The sequence below is a fragment of the Schistocerca cancellata genome, chromosome 7 (genome assembly GCF_023864275.1).
Source record: "Schistocerca cancellata isolate TAMUIC-IGC-003103 chromosome 7, iqSchCanc2.1, whole genome shotgun sequence".
Classification (NCBI taxonomy): domain Eukaryota; kingdom Metazoa; phylum Arthropoda; class Insecta; order Orthoptera; family Acrididae; genus Schistocerca; species Schistocerca cancellata.
This window is the reverse complement of record NC_064632.1, coordinates 444,164,352-444,189,962: the sequence shown is the minus strand read 5'-3', so window position 1 is coordinate 444,189,962 and position 25,611 is coordinate 444,164,352. Positions and strand designations below refer to the sequence as shown.

Here is a 25,611-nt window from a genome sequence, read left to right as displayed (position 1 = left end):
CTCTGTTTCTCTTCTATTTTGTTTTGTTTTTAGTTTTTTGGGGGGATATGGTGGGGGGCTCTTATCAACACCGGCACAACACGGAATAAAAAGATCAAGTGGGAGATATCGTTTGTGTTTACGAAAAGGTGGAGGCGAAATACTTCGAAATCCGCGAACAGTGTGCTGTCACGCCAGTCCTTTCGTGGAGAGATCGTAACGACTTGATAAGAGGATAGGGCAATCAAGTGAAAGTCTATCGAGTCAGTTTCGTGTCCAGTTTCTGTGGGTTGTCAGTGACTCCAAACTAATGAAACTGACCCTAACAGAACTCGCAACCAGCCCTGTCACAAGAAATATGTAAATTCATTTCATTACATTTCGTTTTCACTACTCGTTTTGGTTCCATACTTTCACATGAATTAAGAAAATTAGCTGGTGTGTTCAGCGACGTTTCCATCTACGGAGGCGGGAATCAGTGAACCCATGGGCGGAAAACAGCCGGTAGGTGCAAGTCAACTTTTAATTGCGTAGACTTTCGTTATACGAAAAGGAGAATAGAATTTACATGATCTGGATTGGAAAGATTACTGGTATTTTGCAGTATGTAACTGTGTTGTTGCCGTCGTGTTCAGTCTGAAGCCTGGTTTGATGCGGGTCTCCGCGCTACCCTGTTCTGTGCCAGACTGCTCATCTCAGAGAAGGGCGCATGATTTCTATCCACATCCATGATTGTTTGCTGAACTTGCCTTTATTTTGTAGGAATAATGGCGTAAGATTTCCATGAAAACAATGTGGGACCCGCGTTTGTCCATTCCGTGACGACTGGAAGCTATTCTACATGGCAGCGGTTTTTCTACACCAGTTTTTCATGGTGATAGGTTGAGTATTTGGTGTTTCTATACTTTCGTCCACGTTGAAGAAAGTACACTAACGAATTATTAATTAGCACGGAGGTTAAGAGTGTTGCGGCTGGCTGTGCAGTCGAAGAGAAATTCGATATGGTCAACTGAATTTTGATCCAAAAACCAACTGTCTCTTGTGTGGATCGGCGGTTATGCCAGAACTTCTGGTTCAACAAAACAAGCCCCAAGCCAATCGACAGAACCTAGCGTACAAAACACGGGTGGATAAAAATTTATGTACACATGTTTTAAATCAAAAGATCTTCATCTACATCTACATCTACATGGATACTCTGCAAATCACATTTAAGTGCGTGGCAGAGGGTTCATCGAACCACCTTTACAATTCTCTATTATTCCAATCTCGTATAGTGCGCGGAAAGAACGAACACCTATATCTTTCCGTACGAGCTCTGATTTCACTTATTTTATCGTGGTGATCGTTTCTCCCTATGTACGGTGTCAACAAAACATTTTCGCATTCTGAGGAGAAAGGTAGTGATTGGAATTTCGTGGGAAGATTCCGTCGCAACGAAACACGCCTTTCTTTTAACGATGTCCAGCCCAAATCCTGTATCATTTCTGTGACACTCTCTCACATATTTCGCGATAGTACAAAACGTGCTGCCTTCTTTCAACTTTTTCGGTGTACTCCATCAATCCTACCTGATAAGGATCCTATATCGCGCAGCAGTATTCTAAAAGAGGACGGACAAGCGTGGTGTAGGCAGTCTCCTTAGTAGATCAGTTACATTTTCTAAGTGTCCTGCCAATAAAACGCAGTCTTTGGTTAGCCTTCCCCACAACATTTTCTATGTGTTCCTTCCAATTTAAGTTGTTCGTAATTGTAATTTTTACGGCTTTTAGATCAGACTGGTTTATCGTGTAACCGAAGTTTAACGAATTTCTTTTAGCACCCATTTGGATGACCTCACACTTTTCGTTATTTAAAGTCAAAATAGTTCAAATGGCTCTGAGCACTATGGGACTTAACATCTATGGTCATCAGTCCCCTAGAACGTAGAACTACTTAAACCTAACTAACCTAAGGACATCACACACATCCATGCCCGAGGCAGGATTCGAACCTGCGACCGTGGCAGTCGCGCGGCGCCGGACTGAGCGCCTAGAACCGCTAGACCACCGCGGCCGGCTATTTAAGGTCAACTGCTAATTTTCGCACCATTGAGATATCTTTTCTAAATCGTTTTGCAATTTGTTTTGATCTTCTGATGACTTTATTAGTCGATAAACGACAGCGTCATCTGCAAACAACCGAAGACGGCTGCTCAGATTGTCTCCCAAATTGTTTATATAGATAAGGAACAGCAAAGGGCCTACAACACTACCTTGGGGAACGCCAGAAATCACTTCTGTTTTACTCGATGACTTTCCGTCAATTACTACGAACTGTGACCTTTCTGACAGGAAATCACGAATCCAGTCACATAACTGAGACGATATTCCATAAGCACTCAATTTCTCTACAAGTCGCTTGTGTGGAAAAGTGTCAAAAGCCTTCCGGAAATCCAGAAATACGGAATCGATCCGAAATCCCTTGTCCGTAGCACCCAACACTTCATGTGAATAAAGAGCTAATTGTATTTCACATGAACGATGTTTTCTAAACCCATGTTGACTGTGTGTCAATAAACAGTTTTCTTGGAGGTAATTCACAATGTTTGGACACAACATATGTTCCAAAATCCTGCTGCATATCGACGTTAACGATACGGGCCTGTAATTTAGTGGATTACTCCTACTACCTTTCTTGAATATTGGTGTGACCTGTGCAACTTTCCAGTCTTTGGGTACGGATCTTTCGTCGAGCGAACGTTTGTATATTATTGTCAAATATGGAGCTAATGCATCAGCATACTCCGAAAGGAGCGTAATTGGTATACAGTCTGGACCAGAAGACTTTCTTTTATTGATTTAAGTTGCTTCACTACTCCGAGGATATTTACTTCAACGTTACTCATGTTGACAGCTGTTCTAGATTCGGATTCTGGAGTATTTATTTTGTCTTCTTTGTAAAGGCATTTCGGAATGCTGTGTTTAGTAACTCTGCTATGGCAGCACTGTCTTCGATAGTATCTCCATTGCTATCGCGCAGAGAAGGCATCGATTGTTTCTTGCCGTTAACATACTTCACATACGACCAAAATCTCTTTAGATTTTCTTTCAGGTTTCGAGACAAAGTTTCGTTGTGGAAACTGTTATAAGCATTTCGCATTGAAGTCCGCGCTAAATTTTCGAACTACTGTAAAAGATCGCCAATCTTGAGGATTTTGTGTCTGTTTAAATTTGGCATGTTTGTATTTCCTCTTTGACAATGTCAGCATACAGTGTGTGTATGGGTGGCGGGGGGAGGGGGGGGGGGGGGCAAAAGACTGTCCTGAAGCTTGCAGAGAGACAAACAAATCAATTTAGTCTTAATAATACCTCGGATTGGACCAGTTCCTAGCTTGATTGCAACAGATGCACGGCACAACATCTTATGTGTGAACATCCTACACGGCAATCCGAAACAGGCAGAAAAAACGCGGTCTATGGTCTATATGCCACACAAATTGATGGTGCTATGCAGAAAATTTTCGACTAGCACAGTGAAAGTGACAAGTAGTGTCAGTATTCCCTTGAGCAGTTAATAAACAAGATCCGTAAGGTCAAGACAGTGAAAGCTCAGCTGTTGAAGACGTGTGTAAGTAATAGAGTGACTGCCTGATCAGTGAAGAAAGAAATCAAAGGTTGTTTCAAAACACTGGGTAAAAATTCTTACAGGTAGTTGGTATCAGTGAAAAAGATCATCTCCAGAGGAAGAGCGTCGAAGGGTGATTGAAACAGCAGGAGATATACTTGCTGAAGGTATTCGAAGGCAGGTTCACGATACATCAAAACGAAATATACTCGTCAGACCAGTTTCTGACAGAAGAACGAGGTCTTCACCTCTGATACTGTTCGAAATTTCTTTAATCGACTAGTGATGAAGAAGCGAGGAAACTTGAATGAACAGAAGACAAAGTATGGCCATAGCACATTGCATGGTGACAGCTGTCAACCCAACTCTTTCTATGACCATTGCAAGCTGGCTCTCAGAAAATCATCAACTGTCAGCTTTAGAATACATTGTCTTCTCCGCAGAAACACTAATAATGATGGAAAAGGGATTGGAATTTACTCCACCCCTCCAACAATGCTCAGTACAAACCCAAACTTCTGATGGCGTATTGTCTAGTATGAACTGAAATTAGTCATGTATTATCAAGCTGTAATATACCTATTTCTATTCTCACTTTGCCAGTGAATCAAGTAAAGAAGTGGGAAGAGATGAAACTTCTTTAAATTTTTTTATAATTATTGCATTAATAACATAATATTATGGTAATTATTATTATTGTTACGAAATGCAAACTAAAGCATAGTAATTATGTCATTTACATAGGTTACCGCTACGGTCGCAGGTTCGAATCCTGCCTCGGGCATGGACGTGTGTGATGTCCTTAGGTTAGTTAGGTTTAAGTAGTTCTACGTTATAGGGTACTGATGACCTCAGATGTTAAGTCCGATAGTGCTCAGAGCCATTTGAACCATTTTTTAGATTACTTGAACACCTTTGAATTGTGGGAGTCGTGAAAGTTTTCACATTGCCGATTGAATGAACATAATAGCATATTGAGAGAGGGGACTCGGTTGTTGGTTGTGCCACTTGAAATTATGCTGACTTCAACCTTCGCTATGAGCCATACGGTTGGTCTGACGAGGAAACACATTCGATAGTATTTCGTGGGAAATTTTATTTTCATTTTCGTAAATCTTCAACTTTGCCGAAAACTGCGTCGTTTCCGTATTATAAGCGAAAAATTCAAAAAAGTCCCTTTCGTCATAGTTTTTTTCCATTTTTGATCTACTTCCGGGCAAAACTTTTGGTGACACCTCACAAATTTTAATTCAATACTCACGAAAACATAGAAAGCCTGTCAAAGAAACTTCTACAAAACATTTCTCCATGAGCCACCATGTGGCTGGACTATAATGATGCCGTGTGCGCTCGGCCCTTGCAAAACTGTCGCGGAGACTCCAGTAGGGACGGAAAAAGCGAATCGGCTAAAACCGACATCAGTATTTCAGTTCTGAATAATTGGTGTTTTTCGGTATTTGTTTGGCCTCGCTTATAACAGGATTTTTTTTGATTTTTAACTAACAACCGATTAAAAAACTAATATATAAATCTGCCATAATAGTGGTGCTTAAATATTTGGTCCTTAAATAAAACTTTTTTAACGATTTATGTTTTTCCGTAAAACTTTCAATGCTTTGAAATATCGGGTTATTTTAGAAAAGGGGTCACTACGTTATCCGTTAGAAATGAACTACAGACACATGACATAAGAAGCTATAGACGAATGTGGAAATTTATGTGGACTGATAAGGTACGGAACGAGGATGTTCTGCGCATGTGGAAAACACTGATAAGGAGAAGGGACAGGATAATAGGACATCTATTAAAACATGAGGGAATGACTTCCATGGTACTAGAGGCAGCTGTAGAGGACAAAAACTGTAGAGGAAGACACAGATGGAATACATCCAGCAAATAATTGAGGATGTAAGTTGCAAGTGCTACTCTGAGATGAAGAGGTTTGCACAGGAGAGGAATTCGTGGCGGGCTGCATCAAACCAGTCAGAAGACTGATGATAAAAAAAATTAGTAACTGGAACTTGAAGTTTTTTCACAAGTTTCTCGTTGTTTTATGTAGACAACTATTGCCTTTATATATGAAATGTTTTTATTCTCCAACTCTCTACGCTAGGTTCTTTTATGAATTGTGGCATGTATACTCCGTTAGTTAAAAGTACTGAGCGTTTCCTAGTACTAGCACTAAACGTGTGTGTGTATGTATGTGTGTGTGCCTGTTTTTATTTTAGTAAAGGCGGACCTTCTTCTCTTTAGTAATGTTGTCCGCGTAGTCGCTCAACAACAGAAAATTCCAATAATTTATTTAAATAAATCATGTCAGAATTAACAACCTCAGAGAATACATTTATGCAATATCGCCATTGCTGTTGGTAAATGTAGAAAGTTGTAAGTAAATATTTTCTACGTTCAAAGAAAGCTAATGTATATACAGAAGTTTCCTCTGATTGTGAGTAATTCTGAAATACTGACACACAAAAAACTTTATCTGGTTAGCAAAAACGAAGACAGAGTAATTACTTAGAACCAGGGATGCTTCACTTACTAACCTGCGCCTGAGTCGTAGGTACCACGGTGCTCTTCTATGTATGCTGCGTCCTGCATCTTCTGGACGACAAACCAATCACAAAAAAACAAAATCTGCCTAATAGTTCATCTTAAGAATGATTTTCATTTACTTATTTTTGTCAGTATTTAACGCTCATAAATATTACTACATTTCTTGACGTCCTAATGTTAAAGTTAGTTTCAATTTACTTCATTCAAAAACATAGCCACACGTGAAACCAAATCATGATACAAAACGTATCAAATCACATTCCCAGTTCCGTAAGTGCATTCCTTCCAAATTCCAACTGACGGCTTCCCCCTTCTTCTTCTCTTTTCTCTACAGCCCTGTCTTCCTACCGAGCTTCTCGATAGTTAAAGCCAGTTCATTTTAGTTCGTCGTCTGGTGCTGCCCTCCTGCGACAAAGACAGGAGTGACTTACTCCGTACTGACGTGTTTCTCAACGTGAATATTGCGAAACGTTGTTTACAATGTGATCAGTGTGCGCTAAGAAACGGCTTGATATATCACACAGAACGTGCACTGCAACGTGATTTGCGACCTAGCACACTTTAGCGGCAGTTAAGCGGCTATATCTGTCATGCAAATCACACAGTTTGGTTACGAAAATGGACGCGCGTAAAATAGTTACGTTAGCTCTCTGAGCAGTCCTGCAGTTCATTGGTCCGAGTTCCCTGGCACGTTATCAAAATCGAACTAACCTCGCTCCTGAACGGAGAATTCTTGTTTATATATTAACATCGAATATTCAACAACATATTTCTATTAAATTAGAAAGAAAGCTACAGAATCTTTTGGAAAACATGAAGGTGAGTATCAAATATTTGCACAATACAGTTGGAAAACATGCAATCTTTCGGTGAACAGTCCATATCTCTGTCCATTGCACTACAGTTCACAAAAGTTTTTGGAATATGTGTCTTTGAGTTTACATAACGACTTTCATCGGCAATGAGTCATTAACAAGCATTTAATTATAACTTCGATATATTTTTAATGTGCTGATGCCTTGAAATTGTGTACTTTCACAGCAAGCAAGCCATGATATGCATAACATCAAATTTGAAAAGCCGTCAACCAACATCATGTCGTTTCTCCTCATTTTATTATTACAAATTGCATCAAAAACGACGTGTTTCAGAGAGAACATCAATGTACTGTGGCTTTCAAACAACGTATATTCATATATTGTAAGTTATTAATTTGAAAAACGTCATATATGTGCATCAACTTGCAAACAACGTAATCCGATGGTGTTTCTTCTGTGTTCTACCAGTAACGTAAAAAAATTGCAGACGACGTAATCCGATGTAGTTTCTCCAACGTTCTACCAGTACCGTAAAAAGCTATCTTGCATCCTGTTGGTCACGTTCGTCTCCACACTATTACTTCCCTGATTTTTCTTTTCACGCTCTAGGATACCGCTTAATGTGAAATTCCATACTGTGATCTCACAAAACTCGTCCAGCTCCTCGAATTCTATCTGAGGACGGCTTTAGCTGATAGTCTTCATGTCTGTTGGCGAAATTACTTTCTTTTATCACATTCTTTGTGACGGTGAGCCAATAGTAACCCCAAAGCATATTGATGTCTACAATATCGATCACATTTTTTTTTCGTAGACCCTGTTTTCTGCAGCCTTTGATTTCATTTTTATTCCACATGTACGCATCTAACGTATCCCAAGAGGTGTTTCCATAGCCCACTGCTATATTTACCTGGAATGCTGTACATAGTGTCTTGTATCAGATGATGCTGTCTAGCCATGAACGTCTTTAGTCTTTTGTAACGGGTGGACGGCTAATTGTTTCACTTTCAGAGGACTGTCGTAATTTTGGCCGAGAATGGTCAACATAAGGAAAATATTGAATATTGTGTCACCCTGCTGTTCTTCGTGGTTGACTGCGTCTTTCCTTCGACACATATCCAATCTGCACTTCCTTGTACTGTTTCAGGCGGTACAAATGGTGACACCGATAACCTCCCAGTAGATCTGTTGCACTTGGAAGAAGTGTTTCGCCAGCCGGAGTGGCCGAGCGGTTAAAGGCGCTACAGTCTGGAACCGCACGACCGCTACGGTCGCAGGTTCGAATCCTGCCTCGGGCATGGATGTATGTGATGTCCTTAGGTTAGTTAGGTTTAAGTAGTTCTAAGTTCTAGGGGACTTATGACCACAGCAGTTGAGTCCCATAGTGCTCAGAGCCATTTGAACCATTTTTTGAAGAAGTGTTTCGAAAATCGGATACCACGAAGCTCAGATTATGGGTCAGTACTATCACAGTCTGTCTTTCGATCAGTGTAAGATTATAGTACCAATGGGTTTCAGACACATTACAATATGGCTAGGATCCTATTTCAATAAGTATGGTGTTGATTTATTGACAGGAATGTCAAAGTTTTGTCTGTCTAAGGCTACAATCACTATGTATTTGGTGTTTCAGTCCTGTACTACGGTTGTGTTTCCCAGTTTGCATACAGCTGTTGATTATTTCGTTTCCTGTTTCCTACACAGTAGTATTATGAAATGCTGTGTATGTGTCTGTGTTTTGGAAGAGACGCTTACTTAGCATGAGGTCCTACCCATAAGCCGGTGTAAGGTCATTCGTCCAATGACTGCCAATATTTGTGATCAGCTATAGCCATCAGTGGAGGATGAGTTTCATTTTATTGTGGTGCATCCAAACTATCTGTGCTAGAATGAATGAAGGAGCCATTCCTAGATTAATGTGTGGAACACCTGCATCTCCTTCCCAGAAACTAAAAGTTCACAAGGCATTGTGCTTCGCATTGTTGCATTGTGCTGTGTTTGAGTGGAGTCAAAATGCGATTACGCCTATAATTGTCTACTGTGTCTCCTGCTCCAAAAAGAACGCCTTCTGTCAACAGTGAGTGCAGAAAGTTCTGTTCGTTATACAGCACAATGCTTCCAGTGACAGTCTATGTGGGAGCGGAGGGTCTTTCCTTCACTTCTCCTCCCACTAATCTGGCGGTCTTATTTTATCACTATTTGTGTTTGTTTTATTGGCAGGTTTGCAGTGCAAGTGGTTATCCTGTGTCACGAAAACTATCCCAATCACGTATGTAAACAGATGTGCAGCGGACGAAACCCTAGCACTGCTGCACTGATCAGTATGCAATTGTTTTGTTGGCAGGCACGCAGCAGGTGATGTCTCCGTGCCGTGGCGACGTGGCCTCCTCAGAATGTGGTTGCAGTGTTGGCAGGGACGGAGCAGGTATGCCGCCGCACTGTGCCGATCCGTGCCGATCAGTGTGTAGTTGTTGTGTTGGCAGGCATGCAGCAGGTGAAGCCCCCCCGTGCTTGGCCGTGGCGCCCCGCGCTGACTGCTTTGCGTTTGTCATGTTGGCAGGCGCGCAGCAGGTGATGCCCCTGCGCCGTGGCGACCCGCCCGCCGCAGCTGGCCAGCCATGGGGAGCGCCTCCTCTAAGTTCAAGAAGTACCTGCAGCATGGCGATGAGTTTGCCGCCATGCAGGTGAGTGCACTCGTCCTGCATGCGCCAACCGCTCACCTGCTGCAATGCGTTCTCTAGGTCATACTCAGTAACTGAATCCAAAATATCAATTTTAGCCCTACTACCTGGAAATTTCTCAAGTTCTTGGAAATTCTAGCACAACAATTATGAATTAAAAACAATTAACGCTTTTGTGCCTGCCACAAACACAATAGTAGCTTTTGAACGTCAAATAAGAAACAACTTTTTTTTACATGTTTTGTTTCCCATTCATGAGAGCTGTGTGTGCTGTCCTATAATTTCGTTCTTTCCAGTCAAATATCCCAGAAGACTGGGAGTGCATCATAGGGGTTTTCAATAGGTAGTATTTGGGAAGGAATTTCCAGACCTGGCATTCGCATGATAAAAAGGGATAACCTCTCAAAAACTTGGTCAGAATCATGGGATTGGGTATATTTTTAATTTTCTTCTGGAACAATGTTTCTCCCAGACAAAAATTAAAATTTAGTGTATGTGTGTGTGAACGTACATGATGACGCCGGACATGTTGAACCATTAATACTTATGTTTGTTTGAATACTATGACACATAACATCACGAAATACACTACTGGCCATTAAAATTGCTACACCATGATGATGACGCGCTACAGACGCGAAATTTAACCGACAGGAAGAAGATGCTGTGATATGAAAATTATTAGCTTTTCAGAGCATTCACACAAGGTTGGCGCCGGTGGCGACAACTACAACGTGCTGACATGAGGAAAGGTTCCAACCGATTTCTCATACACAAACAACAGTTGACCGGCGTTGCCTGGTGAAACGTTGTTGTTATGCCTCGTGTAAGGAGGAGAAATGCGTACCATCACGTTTCCGACATTGATAAAGGTCGGATTGTAGCCTATCGCGATTGGGGTTTAGCGTACCGCGACATTGCTGCTCGCGTTGGTCGAGATCCAATGACTGTTAGCAGAATATGGAATCGGTGGGTTTAGGAGGGTAATACGGAACGCCGTGCTGGATCCCAATGGCCTCGTATCACTAGCAGTCGAGATGACAGGCATGACCATGGTTGCGGTTACCCTTGACGCTGCATCACAGATAGGAGCGCCTGCGATGTTGTACTCAACGACGAACCTGGGTGCACGAATGGCTAAACGTCATTTTTTCGGATGAATCCAGGTTCTGTTTACAACATCATGATGGTCGCATCTGTGTTTGGCGACATCGCGGTGAACGTACACTGGAAGCGTGTATTCATCATCGCCATACTGGGGTATCACCCGCCGTGATGTTATGGGGTGCCATTGGTTACACGTCTCGGTCACATGTTGTTCACATTGACGGCACTTTGAACAGTGGACGGTACATTTCAGATGTGTTACGACCCGTGGCTCTGCGCTTCATTCGATCCTTGTGATACCCTACATTTCAGCAGGATAATGCAAGACCGTATGTTGCAGCTCCTGTACGGGCCTTTCTGGATACAGAAAATGTTCGACTGCTGCCCTTGCCAACACATTCTCCAGATCTCTCACCAATTGAAGACGACTGGTCAATGGTGGCCTAGCAACTGGCTCGTCACAATATGCCAGTCACTACTCTTGATGAACTGTGGTATCGTGTTGAAGCAGCATGCGCAGCTGTACCTGTACACTCCATCCAAGCTCTGTTTGACTCAATGCCCGGGCGTATCAAGGCTGTTATTACGGCTAGAGGTGGTTGTTCTGGGTACTGATTTCTCAGTATGTATGCACCCAAATTGCGTGAAAATGTAATCACAGGTCAGTTCTAGTATAATATATTTGTCCAATGAATCCCAGTTTATCATCCGCATTTCTTCTTGGTGGAGTAATTTTAATGGCCAGTAGTGTACATACTGGCACAAAGTCATAGAGAATTGATGTCAGTGAAGATCACATGCAGTGTGGCCACCATTTTGCCACCGTCGGTGTTTTAGACGAACGCTCATATTCCGCACTACTCTCCAGCACAGATCTTCATTGATTGTATTGCACACTCCCAAAATGCCAGCTCTAGTTTTCACAAGATGTCGAGGTTGCTGACGGAAGACTACTTCTTTCCGACAGAAGATAATCACAAGGATTGACGGAGCTGTGAGGCAGCCAAATTTACCACATTGAAAAAGTTGGGGAAAGCGGTGAAGCAACACTGTCTCACCAAATGTTTCATGCAGAAAGTATACAACAACAATGGCTGTGTGTGGGCGGGCACCATCTTGCGTAAACCAGAGCCTGCGCGTTGAAAGTCATGTGGCAAAAGTGCAGGGAAGAACTGGTTTCGCAACGTCCCCATGCACTGTTCGGAACTGACCGTTTCATCGAAAGAAAAAGATCCAGTTAATTCAAGTCTAGGTATGGTAGGCCAAACAGATATTTTCTGGATCTTTTTGCATGTTTTAGCGGGAGCCCACCTTGCGTTAAAATGGTGACGGGGACGTCTTCATGTAATAAGCGCACTCTTGGTTTCTCTGCTTCCCTGCTAAGCAGTTAGCCGTCCCTTTTCCGCCATCTTAATCAGCTGATCTGAGCTGAGCGCTAGCAGACTCACTAAGAACCACTGCATGTATGGCCAGGATGTACAAATATGCCACTTTAGTAGAATGACCATGATTCATATATCAAATGGACCAACATCCTCTACAACAGCCTGTATGTTGTGTGTGTGCCTATGCGTCAGTGTATATGGATCAGTGTACGACTTTTCGCAAATGATATAAATATCTTTTTGATCTATTTGGATGTGATTCACCTGAATGTGCATTTTGATTCACTAATTCACATAAGCTCAGCTGAATGTTACATCCCTGCAGTGAAATACTATAAGGAAAGCAGTTCTTCAGGTTTTTGCTTTTTCGAAAAGGAGAACGAACTGTACCGCTCTATATGCCTAGAGTAAAAATAGTGGCTTTTCTGACTATCTAACTGGTTTCCACATAACAATATCGCCATAGGAAACATAATACCCTTTACGGTCTCAAATTATACATTGAGTGGCCGTGAGGTACGGTGCCATTAAATTGGAATAAGTCTTCCCTCCTTATTCTTGTTTAAACAATTTATACCCTTGTCAGGTGTGGAAAATAATGAAAGTCCGCCCGCTCAGCAGTAGGATAGAACAAGAAGCCTTTAACAGCCAAGGCTATCCGTAAGACATCCAAACCCAAATGTCAAATACAGGGCAACATTAGAGCAGTCTGTCAAAATTTTGGAATATTGACCATCCCGTACGGTAGCCTTACCAATAAAGGCTTAGTACGAATTACTTGAGTGGTGTAAACAAATGGTTTTGGTTAAGGAGTAGGTTTCATCTGAGATGGTACAACGCCTACTGCTGAAACGATACCAGTTAGCCGTAAAACAAGATATTAAATCCGCAAGATAATACTATTCTACGAACTGAATTAGTCACCCTGTCAGCTGGATCCGGGCTTCAACAAGCCTATATACAAGTGCCTTAATTACTGTTATCAATAGCAGCCCTGCAACGCACAACGGCGCGGACGACGCACAAGTCTGAACTGAGCCAACGACCAACTGTCACCTCGGTTCGACTGATACTTGGTAACTTTCAGTTGTACTTTCGCACGTAAACTGTAGTACACAGCAAATTAAAGTAATTCAGTAAAATACAAAGAACAGAATATTATCACCTTAGTACGGAGTACTGATGTCAGTGGGCATAGTCCTGCATTTATTCAGTCATTTAAAGTGAGTCTGAAAATTAACAAATTTCGTGTGAACCACAGGTCCATAACTCTAGCTCAGATCAGGGACTCGTACGCTTTAGGATTAAACTACACAAGCGTCACCTGAAACGACCACAGAGTAATCAAGAGACGCCTCCAATGGCAAAATTCAGTACAGTACTGATGACTGATACTAAACGCGAGCTAAGATTTCATTCCTCTAGGTTAATGTGCACTACTAGCACATGATTATATCTCAGAGTATCTGACCATACACAGTCAAGCAATAAAAATACAGTATCCACCCTGGCAGACGCACTTGCAGTAAGCAATCCACACTACTGAGACACAGGTAGCGAACAGGAAGGCGAGCGAAACCCAAGGGGCTTGACACTTATGTTTTTCCAAAAGCGAGTTTTTTCATAAGGATTGAAAATACACAAGTGCAGTAGTGAGTAGCCGGACTTGCCCCAGGTGCCGTCAGTACTAACAGAACGCCTGCCTCCACTCAATGCCGTTCAAACACCGACTGCCACCCCAGTTTAATCCAACAGCCACAGCGGCACTGCCCGCCATCTGCCCGCTCGCTCAACACTCTCGCTCTCCTCAAAATGTCGGGTGGTTATAGTTAAACGTTGCGTACACTATTTTCCATTAAAATTGCTACACCACGAAGATGACGTGCTACAGACGCGAAATTTAACCGACAGAAAGAAGATGCTGTGGTATCCAAATGATTAGCTTTTCAGAGCGTTCACACAAGGTTGGCACCGGTGGCGACACCTACAACGTGCTGACATGAGGAAAGTTTCCAACCGATTTCTCATACACAATCAGGAGTTGACCGGTGTTGCCTGGTGAAACGTTGTTGTGATGTCTCGTGTAAGGAGGACAAATCCATCACGTTTCCGACTTTGATAAAGGTCGGATTGTAGCATATCGCGTTTGAGGTTTATCGTAAATCGACATTGTTGCCCGCGTTGGTCGAGATCCAATGACTGTTAGCAGAATATGGAATCAGTGGGTTCAGGAGGGTAATACGGAACGCCGTGCTGGATCCCAACGGCCTCGTATCACTAGCAGTCGAGATGACAGGCATCTTATCCGCATGGCTGTAACGGATCGTGCAGCCATGTCTCGATCCCTGAGTCAACAGATGGGGACGTTTGCAAGACAACAACCACCTGCACGAACAGTTCGACGACGTTTGCAGCAGCATGGACTATCAGCTTGGAGACCATGGCTGCGTTTACCCTTGACGCTGTTTCACAGACAAGAGCGCCTGCGATGGTGTACTCAACGACGGACCTGGGTGCACGAATGGCTAAACGTCATTTTTTCGGATGAATCCAGGTTGTGTTTACAGCATCATGATGGTCGCATCCGTGTTTGGCGACATCGTGGTGAACTCACAATCGAAGCGTGTATTCATCATCACCATACTGGCGTATCACCCGTCGTGATGGAATGGGGTGCCATTGGTTACACGTCTCGGTCACCTCTTGTTCGCATTGACGGAACTTTAAACGCTAGACGTTCCATTTCAGATGTGTTACGACCCGTGGCTCTACCCTTCATTCGATCCCTGCGAAACCCTGCATTTCAGCAAGATAATGCACGACCGCGTGTTGCAGGTCCTGTACGGGCCTTACTGGATACAGAAAATGTTCGACTGCTGCCCTGGCCAGCACATTCTCCAGATCTCTCACCAGTTGAAAACGTCTGGTCAATGGTGGGCGAGCAACTGGCTTGTCACAATACGCCAGTTACTACTCTTGATGAAGTGTGGTATCGTGTTGAAGCTGTATGGGCAGCTGTACCTGTACACGCCATCCAAGCTCTGTTTGACTCAATGCCCAGGCGTATCAAGGCCGTTATTACGGCGAGAGGTGGTTGTTCTGGGTACTGATGTCTCAGGATCTGTGCACCCAAATTGCGTGAATACCCGTTTATCATCTGCAATTCTTCTTGGTGTAGCAAATTTTAATGGCCAGTAGTGTATTTAACTCGTTATAACACGGAAACTAAATACCGTACGAACACAAAACTTGGTAGCGTTAATGTCAAGGACTTGCGGAAGAGAAATAATGCAGATTCGATTCAATTGAAATAATTTTAATGTACGGCTTCGGTACATCCTACCATGACATACAGACACCATTACTGTTACGGAAGGGGTTCAATATGGCTCCCATCAGTCCAGATGTGTCTGAAAGCGCAAGATTGCATTCTGCACAGTAGAACGAAGCATGACCGCAGGTATGCTGCTCTCTTGATACGCTACGCTTCCGATCAGCACGTGTGTGAATGTTCTTCAGGTAGCCCCACAACCAGAAATCACTGGAAGTGAGATCAGGTAATCGTATCGGCCAAACATTTGGATCGTTTCCAAATGTGTTTCGGAAAAGCAGGTAAACTTCACCACTGATGTGCGGTGGGGCACCGTCTTGAATGAAAACTGTTGAGTTCAGTGCGTCTCTATCCTGTAGGGCGGCTATGACATGCTGGGGAAGCATGTCACAGCAACTCTGGCCAGTCACACTCCACGTCTTTGGTCCTTGAGCGCCAAACTGTTCAAAAAAAATAATGGGCCAATGATGAACGTAGTCGTGAAGCCACACTATACGGTGACATGTTCACCACGCAGAGGCACTTCAAGCACAGTGACTGATCCCAACAATCGGCAATTCTGTGTGTTCACCTCACCCGTCAGAGAATAATGAGCTTCGTTTGTCCATAGGATGGTCCAGGGTCAGCCCCCGTCAACTTCAATCCTTGCGAGAAAGTGGAGAGCGAAGTGAGCACGTCGTTGTTCGTGCTGTGGTGCAAGCTCCTGTACGATATGGATCGTGTACGGATACCATTTGAGAATGGTTCGAAGAGCCTTCCGTACTGTCGTGACACAGCACACGCACTGCCTGACGATCGGGAATTGCGTGCAGCGTTTTCCATAGAAACACCGATTTCATCAACCACCTGTGGTGCAACCTGTCGTCGGTCTCTTCCCGGAGCGACACTCAGTTCTCCAATTGATTCGAACTTCATAATGCTCCGCGCAGCAGATGGAGAGAGAGGAGCCTTTCGTAACCCTTTCAGCCGGCGACTATCTCGAAGTGCAGCTGCACCATAACTGTTGTTTTGGTAATAGAGCCTCACCGATAATGCCCTGCTCGTTTTGTCCAAGCTCATGTTGACACGTCCACAAGTGCACTGTGACTGGTCAGGTGTGTGAGACTATGAATGACGATGACTTATCACGGCACCTGGTGGCCGGTTGGTGTGGCGGAGCGGTTCTAGGCGCTTCAGTCTGGAACCGCGCGACCGTTACGGTTGCAGGTTCGAATCCTGCCTCGGGCATGGATATGTGTGATGTCATTAAGTTGGTTAGATTTAAGTAGTTCTAAGTTCTAGGTGACTGATGGCCTCAGATGTTAAGTCCCATAGTGCTCAGAGCCATTTGAATGGCACCTGTTGGCCATAGTTGGACATGGACGGTGGCATTTGGACGCATGGAAATCATCCACCTCATACTCTGGACACTAATAGTACCAAGTTTGGTACTCGTACAGTAATTAGTTTCCGTGTTATAACGTGTTAAATAGGAAAGTTTAATTATAAGCACCCGGTACCTCTGGCGTCATTCGAGCACCAGTGAACTCCGTAGTTTGTAACCACGGGTACATCGATATCTAAGAAACCATCAAGATACCGGCTGAACGGCATACATAGTGTAGGGCCAAAGTCAGACGAGATACTTTCTGTGTTAGTCAGCAATAGGTCTCGCGATTTGGACGCTGAGTGGTTCAAAAATGGTTGAAATGGCTCTGAGCATTATGCGACTTAACTTCTGAGGTCATCAGTCACCTAGAACTTAGAACTAATTAAATCTAACTAACTTAATGACATCACACACATCCATGCCTGAGGCAGGATTCGAACCTGCGACCGTAGCGGTCGCTCGGCTCCAGACTGTAGCGCCTAGAACCGCACGGCCACTCCGGCCGGCACGCTGAGTGGCATTCAGTGTTTTTCAGCGATGAATCTTGCTTCTGTTTGTGGCGATCACATCTACAACTTGTCCGTAGACGATCTGGTGAAGCCCACAAGAAGCAAAGATTCTCGAGACCGTTTGAAGATGGTAGCTGGCGAGGCGCTGGGAGTTGTAGGGAGCCATGCTACAAATCATTACACATCACTCAGAAACATCAACTGATTTTAAATAACAAGTTGTGTGGAATGTTATTATGATTTTTTTGACAAGTCAAATTTTACAAACTCAAATGAGTACAATTGTTCACAACAATCGAACAACATCTATGTTTTATTTAAAATTTGGTCAGTATTAATTTAAGATTTCAGATCGTGATATTGAGTACAGCTTGACGACATTCACGTTGTTCTGTCTAAAAATAAATTCAATAATGAGACAGAAAAACATTTCAAATAACAAACGTTCCAGAATAACACATCAGTCATCAACAAACGTGTAAGCACAGGCAATGACCATCTATAAAAACAATGTGAAGTAAAACATTTATGTAAATGGAAAGAACATTATTTGAACTCTCACAAATACGAAACGGTTGTCTCATTAAAGAGCCGGAGATGAGGTACAACTAGACAAATATGGAATTACATAATACAGTCTGGACCCGCGCGACCGCTACGGTCGCAGGTTCGAATCCTGCCTCCGGCATGGATGTGTGTGATGTCCTTAGGTTAGTTAGGTTTAAGTAGTTCTAAGTTCTAGGCGACGGATGACCTCGGAAGTTAAGTCCCATAGTGCTCAGAGCCATTTGAACCATTTTTTGGAATTACGTAAAAGGTAAATCTCAGTCAAGAGAGAATGTACCAACGCACGAGACATAGCTTGGTTTTAAGTTGTGATAATTCTGACTAGTTCTACAATAGTACGCATAAATAAACTTTGAATAACAACGCCAACTTCTCTTAAATTAAAAAAGCAGGTAGAAAAATTAATTCGAAGTTCAAAATAAAGTACTCCTAACCAGCACATCTACTAATATGCATAAATTCCCAACAGCGTTCAAACCTGATAGACATGTACTGGATAACCCGACCGGAATAACTATAGCAGAAACAATTTTAGCAATGTAAGTTTGCCAATATGGACCTGGTAAAATAAAATGGGGTAACTCAAACTTAAAACAATGTAGCACACATAGTTTAAAAAACCCTACGGCACAGTGGATAGCTCTGAATAACTGTTCGTACAGTCTACATGCTAAGGCACTCACCAAACAATTCCAACAAGCTCTGATGACTATGCCTCATTAATCCCAATCTTCCCATGTACGCCGTAAGCACACAAAGTTCCAAGGTTTTGTTCCATCAAATCCGAGGAATTTGATCTCGGACATGCAACTGCTCTCAGCATCCACGTTCCACATGACGACGTTCCACAAGACCACGTTCCACGTGACCGACAGCATTTGTTCTTCGATCTCCATCCTGTGGTTATCGGTGAAAGGACAGAGAACAGGCTTATGCACTGATGTGTCGCACGCACCGACACAGAGAAAACAGTGAGCAAAGTTTACAAAATTTTATTGAACAAGGACATAAAGCATCTGCTTCGACGATAATTAAAAAATCACAATTACGCTGTCTCAAAAGTGGGAAGACTTGACAGTATGGCGATTCCCGAGTCTGATAAAGTAACACAATTAGGACCTTCATAGACAAATACGCATGTATGGAAAATAAATGTCAGATGAAGCTATCCTGAATAACACCAGCGTAGGAATAGAAAAGTCTATCCTGCCTACAGTATGACTGCAACAACGATGAATGCTGAATGCAGCGGCGTCGGATCCTGCGAAGCATTTCGAGAGTGTCCTAAGACGACGGGTATGTAGCACCCGCCCGGAGGCTAGGAAAGGCTCTTGAAACTGGAAAAACTGACACGTGCAGCTCTGGCACCGACCGTTATAGAGGCCGGCAGCGAAGTACTCGTGACACTTTCCTCGTCACGCATGTGGCGGACGCCAATAGATCCTTTGCAAGTTGCGGCCTCTGCTAGCGCTGGCACCGTGGCAGGGCAAGTTCGCGACTCTGCGTCGTACAGGGGCAATTTAGGCTGCACGCATGCCCAACATGCCCAAAGGGTTGCCTATCGATTTTGCGAAGATCTCTGGTATAGCATGCACAGTCCCGTTAAGATGGCGCGGTGGACAGCGCACATTGCCCATGGCGGGGTGGGGAGGAGGTGGTTGGTTAGCTACACAGGCAAAGATGTTGTTGTTGTTGTTGTTGTGGTCTTCAGTCCTGAGACTGGTTTGATGCAGCTCTCCATGCTACTCTATCCTGTGCAAGCTTCTTCATCTCCCAGTACGTGCTGCAGCCTACATCCTTCTGAATCCGCTTAGTATGTTCATATCTCGGTCGCCCTCTACGATTTTTACCCTCCAAGCTGCCCTCCAATACTAAATTGGTGATCCCTTGATGCTTCAGAACATGTCCTACCAACCGATCCCTTCTTCTAGTCAAGTTGTGCCACAAATTCCTCTTCTCCCCAATCCTATTCAGTACCTCCTCATTAGTTATGTGACCTACCCATCTAATCTTCAGCATTCTTCTGTAGTACCACATTTCGAAAGATTCTACTCTCTTCTTGTCCAAACTATTTATCATCCATGTTTCACTTCCATACATGGCTACACTCCATACAAATACTTTCAGAAACGACTTCCTGACACTTAAATCTATACTCGATGTTAACAGATTTCCTTTCTTCAGAAACGCTTTCCTTGCCATTGCCAGTCTACATTTCATATCCTCTCTACTTCGACTATCATCAGTTATTTTGCTCCCCAAATAGCAAAACTCCTTTACTACTTTAAGTGTCTCATTTCCTAATCTAATTCCCTCAGCATCACCCGTCTTAATTCGACTACACTCCATTATCCTTGTTTTGCTTTTGTTGATGTTCATCTTATATCCTCCTTTCAAGACACTGTCCATTCCGTTCAGCTGCTCTTTTCCAGTTCACCACGAATCACCGGACAAATAACCCGTAGTTGTCCAACTCCTGGTATGTAGAGCCATTGGATCGGACAAAAGGACTAATTTAGTAATTGTTGCAATTAGGCTGAATCCTGTCCACTATGTGGCAATAGTATACGAGGCTAGCAAATGCCACACTCCAGCTGGACACACAGAGACTCGCACTAGAAATGCCTTGAGAAATATATGGATCCTTGACTGACCTGTCCATTTCCCTCACTTGTCTGTCATAGCCGTGACGGGAAGCCTCCCACCAGCAACCTTCATGAACTGACGCAATTTTTTTTTAGGCATGGCAAAAAATTCAATATGATATTCAGAGGCTGTTTGCTGCAACACCGCAACAAATACAAGATTGTATTCTTGCCATTTGGGGTCACACATGATACTGATGTTGATGATGCACACCAGTTCCAATTGGAACGAAAGTGACCTATATTGTGATGAACATCTGTACAAAGTTTGATAAAAATCGAATTAGTGATTAAGGGCATAATGTTTTGCATTTCCGTCAGCGTACGCGACTGCATGAGATATCAGGCTAACTGTATGACATTTCTTGCATTTACCTACCCTTGCTACAGTGGATGGAGAACAGTATGGGAACACTATGAGAAATGCATGCTTGAACATAAATGCAGATACTAGCCGAGCCTGCAAGTGCGGCTGTCGTATTTGGCCATGAACAGCACCTGAACAGAGCGCTCAATACATTGCAAGTGTCGCTCATGGTCACAACAGTGTTCTGTATGATGGGAGTCGATTATATCGGAGCTAAATGAATTCGAACATTGGCAAATTGTTGGTGCTCGTTTCGTGGGTGTTTCCGTTATCAAAGTAGCCAAAGTGTTTGGCGTTTAAAGAAGTACCATAGTGAAAATTTATACTGCATACAGGGACACAGGGAAAACATCATCCGGGAAAAGTCATCAAAAGAATGTGTTGACTGATAGTGGCAGACGTCATTCAAGACCTTTGCGACGAAAAATAAGTGTAAGACAATTGCAAAAGTCACTGCAGAACTGAATGTAACACTCACGAACCCTCTCAGCTCCAAAACAACACGAAAGGGACTCTGTCAATAGGGAATTGCAGAGCGAGCTAGAACTCCAAAACCACTCATCAGTGATGCAAATGCCCATAACAGGACAAGTTGTGCCTAAGTCATAAATCCTGACTATGGAGTAAACTGATTTGGTCGGATGAGTCTTGTTGGCAACTCTTCCCAACTTTTGGCCGAGTTTACGTCTGGCATACGCTGTCCCAAGTTAATGATGCAGAATGCTTACTACCAAGAGTAACATGATGACATCGTGGAATTCCATGGGCCATTTCGTTACTCCACAAGGTCGCATTATTGCCAAGGAATATGTGACCATTTTGGCCGGTCGGGTCCATCCCATGGTACAATACTAATTCCCCAATGGTGATGCTGTGTTCCAAGACGACAGATCCTGTGTTCACACAGCTCGTATCGTACAAGAGTGGTTTTGTGAGAACGAAGATGAATTGTCACATTTTCTCTGGCCACCACAATCACCAGATCTGCGGTCTACTTTGGAGAGAAGATCGCTATCCACCTCCGTCATCATTATCTGAACTTTCCACTATCTTTCAGGAAGAATGGTATTAAATTCCCTTGAAAATAACGCAGTAACTGTATTTATCGATTCCGAGGCTACTGAAAGCTGTTTAGAATGCCAACGGTTCTCCTGCAGCGTATTAGGCACGGTAATGTGTTGGGATTTTGCTGATTCCAAATTTTTGTTCACGCCTCACATCTACAGTACGATGAAGGAACTCGACCTCCAAAAACTCGTCCTCGCTCACCGATCACATGAAAGGTAAAGTAACAGAAGATATTTTTCGGCGCTATCTTGGGCGGGCTAAGGCAGGCAGTGCCCGTGTATGCCCGTTCTCGGCAGCTGAGAGCTGTGGGCCCCAAACAGGTGGTTCTGCTGGAGTGTGCCGGGTCAGGGACGACTGGGCTGAGTTCTGCGACCCGCCCGCCAGCTGGGATCACGTGCGCCTGCCTGCCTGGCCGCTAGGGGCAGTCTACACTAGCGGACAGCCAAAGATGCGGAAGTCGCGGCCGGTAACCACGCGGAAGGGACGCCGGCGGATATTGCTTCATCCCACACTCGCGGCGTTCCTCAGCGCGTTCCTTAAGCCCTTTCTACAAAAGCGACATTTTTGTCGCAATCGACTCCTCGTGGCAGCAGAGTCTATTGGAGCGCCAATCGTGGCCTGCTTTTCTACTAAATATCGCCTGTCAGCAGTGGTCGATATCGTTTACACGTCAGCGCGAAAACTGTATGTATTATGAGTGCTGTCTTGTGTGCAGTTTGGCATCTGAACGTTATAAGTGAGGTCACTAAAGAACATCCTTTTCGCTAAAAACATCGAAATACAGTAACAGAATATAGGAACAAGCAGTGATAATATAGTTTATTAACGAACAAACCAAAATTCATATTAGATTTTCACGACAAAGATCGTTTGATAGATTCTCCACACTCCTGAGGACTAAAGGAAAAGGAAAAGTCTCCACTAAACATTTCAAAACTTCTGCATTTCTTTTCTCGAGTACGAAATCACACACACACATGAAGTACAAAGTATTATTTCGGCAAATACATGAATTTTAGCTTTCCCCATAAAAGAGCTCGCACTACTTGCAGTTGTCTTGTTTCAAGTCTCCTGTATCTCAAATGTCCTCAAAATTCGCCTGCTGAATAGAAGGAATGATCTAATAAAACTGACCGTAGAGCTTTACTAAAATGACGATACGATTTTTATTTTATGTACAAGACTATTGTCAATTGGTATAGCACTACTTGTAGTGGGAGTTTTATAGCACAAGTTTTAAAAGCTGATCCTCTTACTGAGGTGGACATGAAGCCTTTCCTTTTGTTTTGTGCCATGTTCAAAAATGGTTCAAATGGCTCTATGCACTATGGGACTTAACATCTGAGGTCATCAGTCCCCTAGACTTAGAACTACTTAAACCTAACCAACCTAAGGACATCACACACATCCATGCACGAGGCAGGATTCGAACCTGCGACAATAGCAGCAGCGCCGTTCCGGACTGAAGCGCCTAGAACCGCTCGCCACAGCGGCAGGCTGCCACGCTCATGTTCATTACAGTTTTTATTTGTGTCTTTTAAATTATTATATTTACAATTTTCTATCATATACATACAGGGAAGTGGGTTGATTGACGCCTTTTGAAAGAGGGGTTTGCAAGTATCTGTCGATGTTGCATTCCTCTTAAAGTTTTATTAAGGAAATGACTGAACTAATCGGTATATTACAGTAGGATACTGTGGAATCGGGCAAAATAAGCAAGTCAAAGAGTGTTAAAAGTTTCTTTAGCAAATAGTAAACGTCCACTACAGTTTGTTTAGTGCCATTTGAAATCATTTTGAAGCGGACACGTCCGGAAAAACAGACACCATGTGGAATCCGCAGTTGTGATCCACATTATGTAAACTGAAGGTGGAGGGGGAGAAAAGAAAGGAGCTGTTTACGTTAGCTGCATTCGGAATCAGCAGCGACGAGTGAAATGGTTTGCTGGACTGGGACTCGAACCCCGGATGTCCTGCTCACGAGGCAGTTGCGTTAACCACTGCACACGCAGACGCAGTGTTTATGGTAGCTGCATGGACTGTCTCGGCGCGCTCCTTGGCCGATCCACACTCTCCCCTCCCCTCCCCCCCCTCCCCTCCCCTAGCGCCAGCTACCCGTTCCCCGTCCATGTCCCCCATGCTAGCTATTTTGAGATTCTCGTAGGAGGCCGAAAGTAATTGTGCAGCCGCACTGAAGGTGGCGGATTCATTTCCCACCAAGGCGAATCAGTTATATGAATGGGTGGCGTCTTTTCTTTCGGACATGTGCGATAACTGATTTGCTGCAATGGACAATGAACCCACCACCATCCAGTCCGACACACATTTTACTCGTCGCCTCTGATTCCACGTAAAGTCCCAATGCAGCTGACACCAAAAGTTCCTTCTCTTTCGTTTATCAGTCTCCATCTACAATTTACATCATAGTAAACAGTGTCCTTTCATTTTATCTGTTGTCTTGTTTTCTTTCTAAGTGCAAATAACATAGAAAACTGTTTTTCGTTTCGTTATTATATCTGGGTTTACGTAGGCTGAACACTTTTCATTAAAAAATCGTTTGTCTGTTTACGTTCTTATTTATGCACGGCGAAAGTTTATTGTTTCAGCAAGTATTATATAACCTAAATACCTTTTTTATTTTAGGTATTTCGTCTCTCTTGTGATAAAACACTACTACGAAAAATACGAGGCCCTTGTGCAACCTTTCTATCGTGTCGCGACGACAAAGCAACCTAAAAAATAAAGGCTACGAAAACACGAAAGTACAAGATCCATTACTGTCATAGCGAGGAGCCCGGCGAGAGCAGGTTAAAAACCCGGTGTTAACAGATAACGTCACAGTTCCCTGTGATTCTATTCATGAGCAGCCTGTAGCATACTGAAGACTTTAGAACGTGACACTGGGCACAGTTATCTGATCACTCTCAACGTGATTGGCTGCCGATTTACTCGCAACCTCTTGACGCTCAAGCGTCGATTTTGAGCAGAAAGACGCTCGTGTAGAACGTACTTCGCAAGTTCGTGGGACTTGAGATAGAACGATCGATGTATACCTATGTACCTATATATGTAGATGTAGATGTAGATGTAGAAGCATATGCATAAGGGCTCACCGACTTTCCCCACCTTTCGCACGGTTGTAGTACATGCTTATTTCCAATTAACGCTGCTCTGGTTCAATCCGCTTTTCAAGTGGTTCGAGAACTCGAAATTTTACGAGACTATTAGGTACTGTGCCAGAGTGCTTCCTATATAGCGGTGGCGATAGCGTGTCCGCAAAACGGCGACCCAGGAGTCTGCTCATACTGCGTTCAAGTGGTATTTTTCCATTTTAGGGTTACGGGACGTTTATAGGATCATTTCGTTGATTTTTCTTCTGTCTTAGCGTTAAGACCCCTTCTTCTCAGGAACGGTTAGATATCGTGTTGAAATACAAGTCACATACTAAGACTACAGTCATTTGTCAGTGTGAAAAGTTTAAACTTGTAAGGCAATGCCATGAAAAGATTCAGCGATATATGCCACATATACTCGCTAACTCACCAATCAATACCTATAGATGAATTATATATTTCCGTGTCGGGCCTTGTGGTCTAGCGGATTTCTCGTGGGTTTCGGACT

At 43.4% G+C, this 25,611-nt stretch overlaps 1 protein-coding gene across 3 annotated transcripts in view; it reads left to right on the top strand.

The window, feature by feature from the left end:
• LOC126092311 (ankyrin repeat and IBR domain-containing protein 1-like) overlaps positions 1-25,611 on the top strand; it is a 564,318-nt gene that overhangs the window by 88,117 nt on the left and 450,590 nt on the right. For 2 of the 3 annotated variants that reach the window (XM_049907837.1, XM_049907836.1), the window contains exons 2-3: positions 9,304-9,384; positions 9,520-9,643. In XM_049907837.1, the coding sequence (XP_049763794.1) occupies positions 9,353-9,384; positions 9,520-9,643 (156 nt within the window). In that variant the 5' untranslated portion in view covers positions 9,304-9,352. The remainder of the gene's footprint in view (positions 1-9,303; positions 9,385-9,519; positions 9,644-25,611) is intronic. The other variant, XM_049907838.1, reaches the window with a different exon arrangement.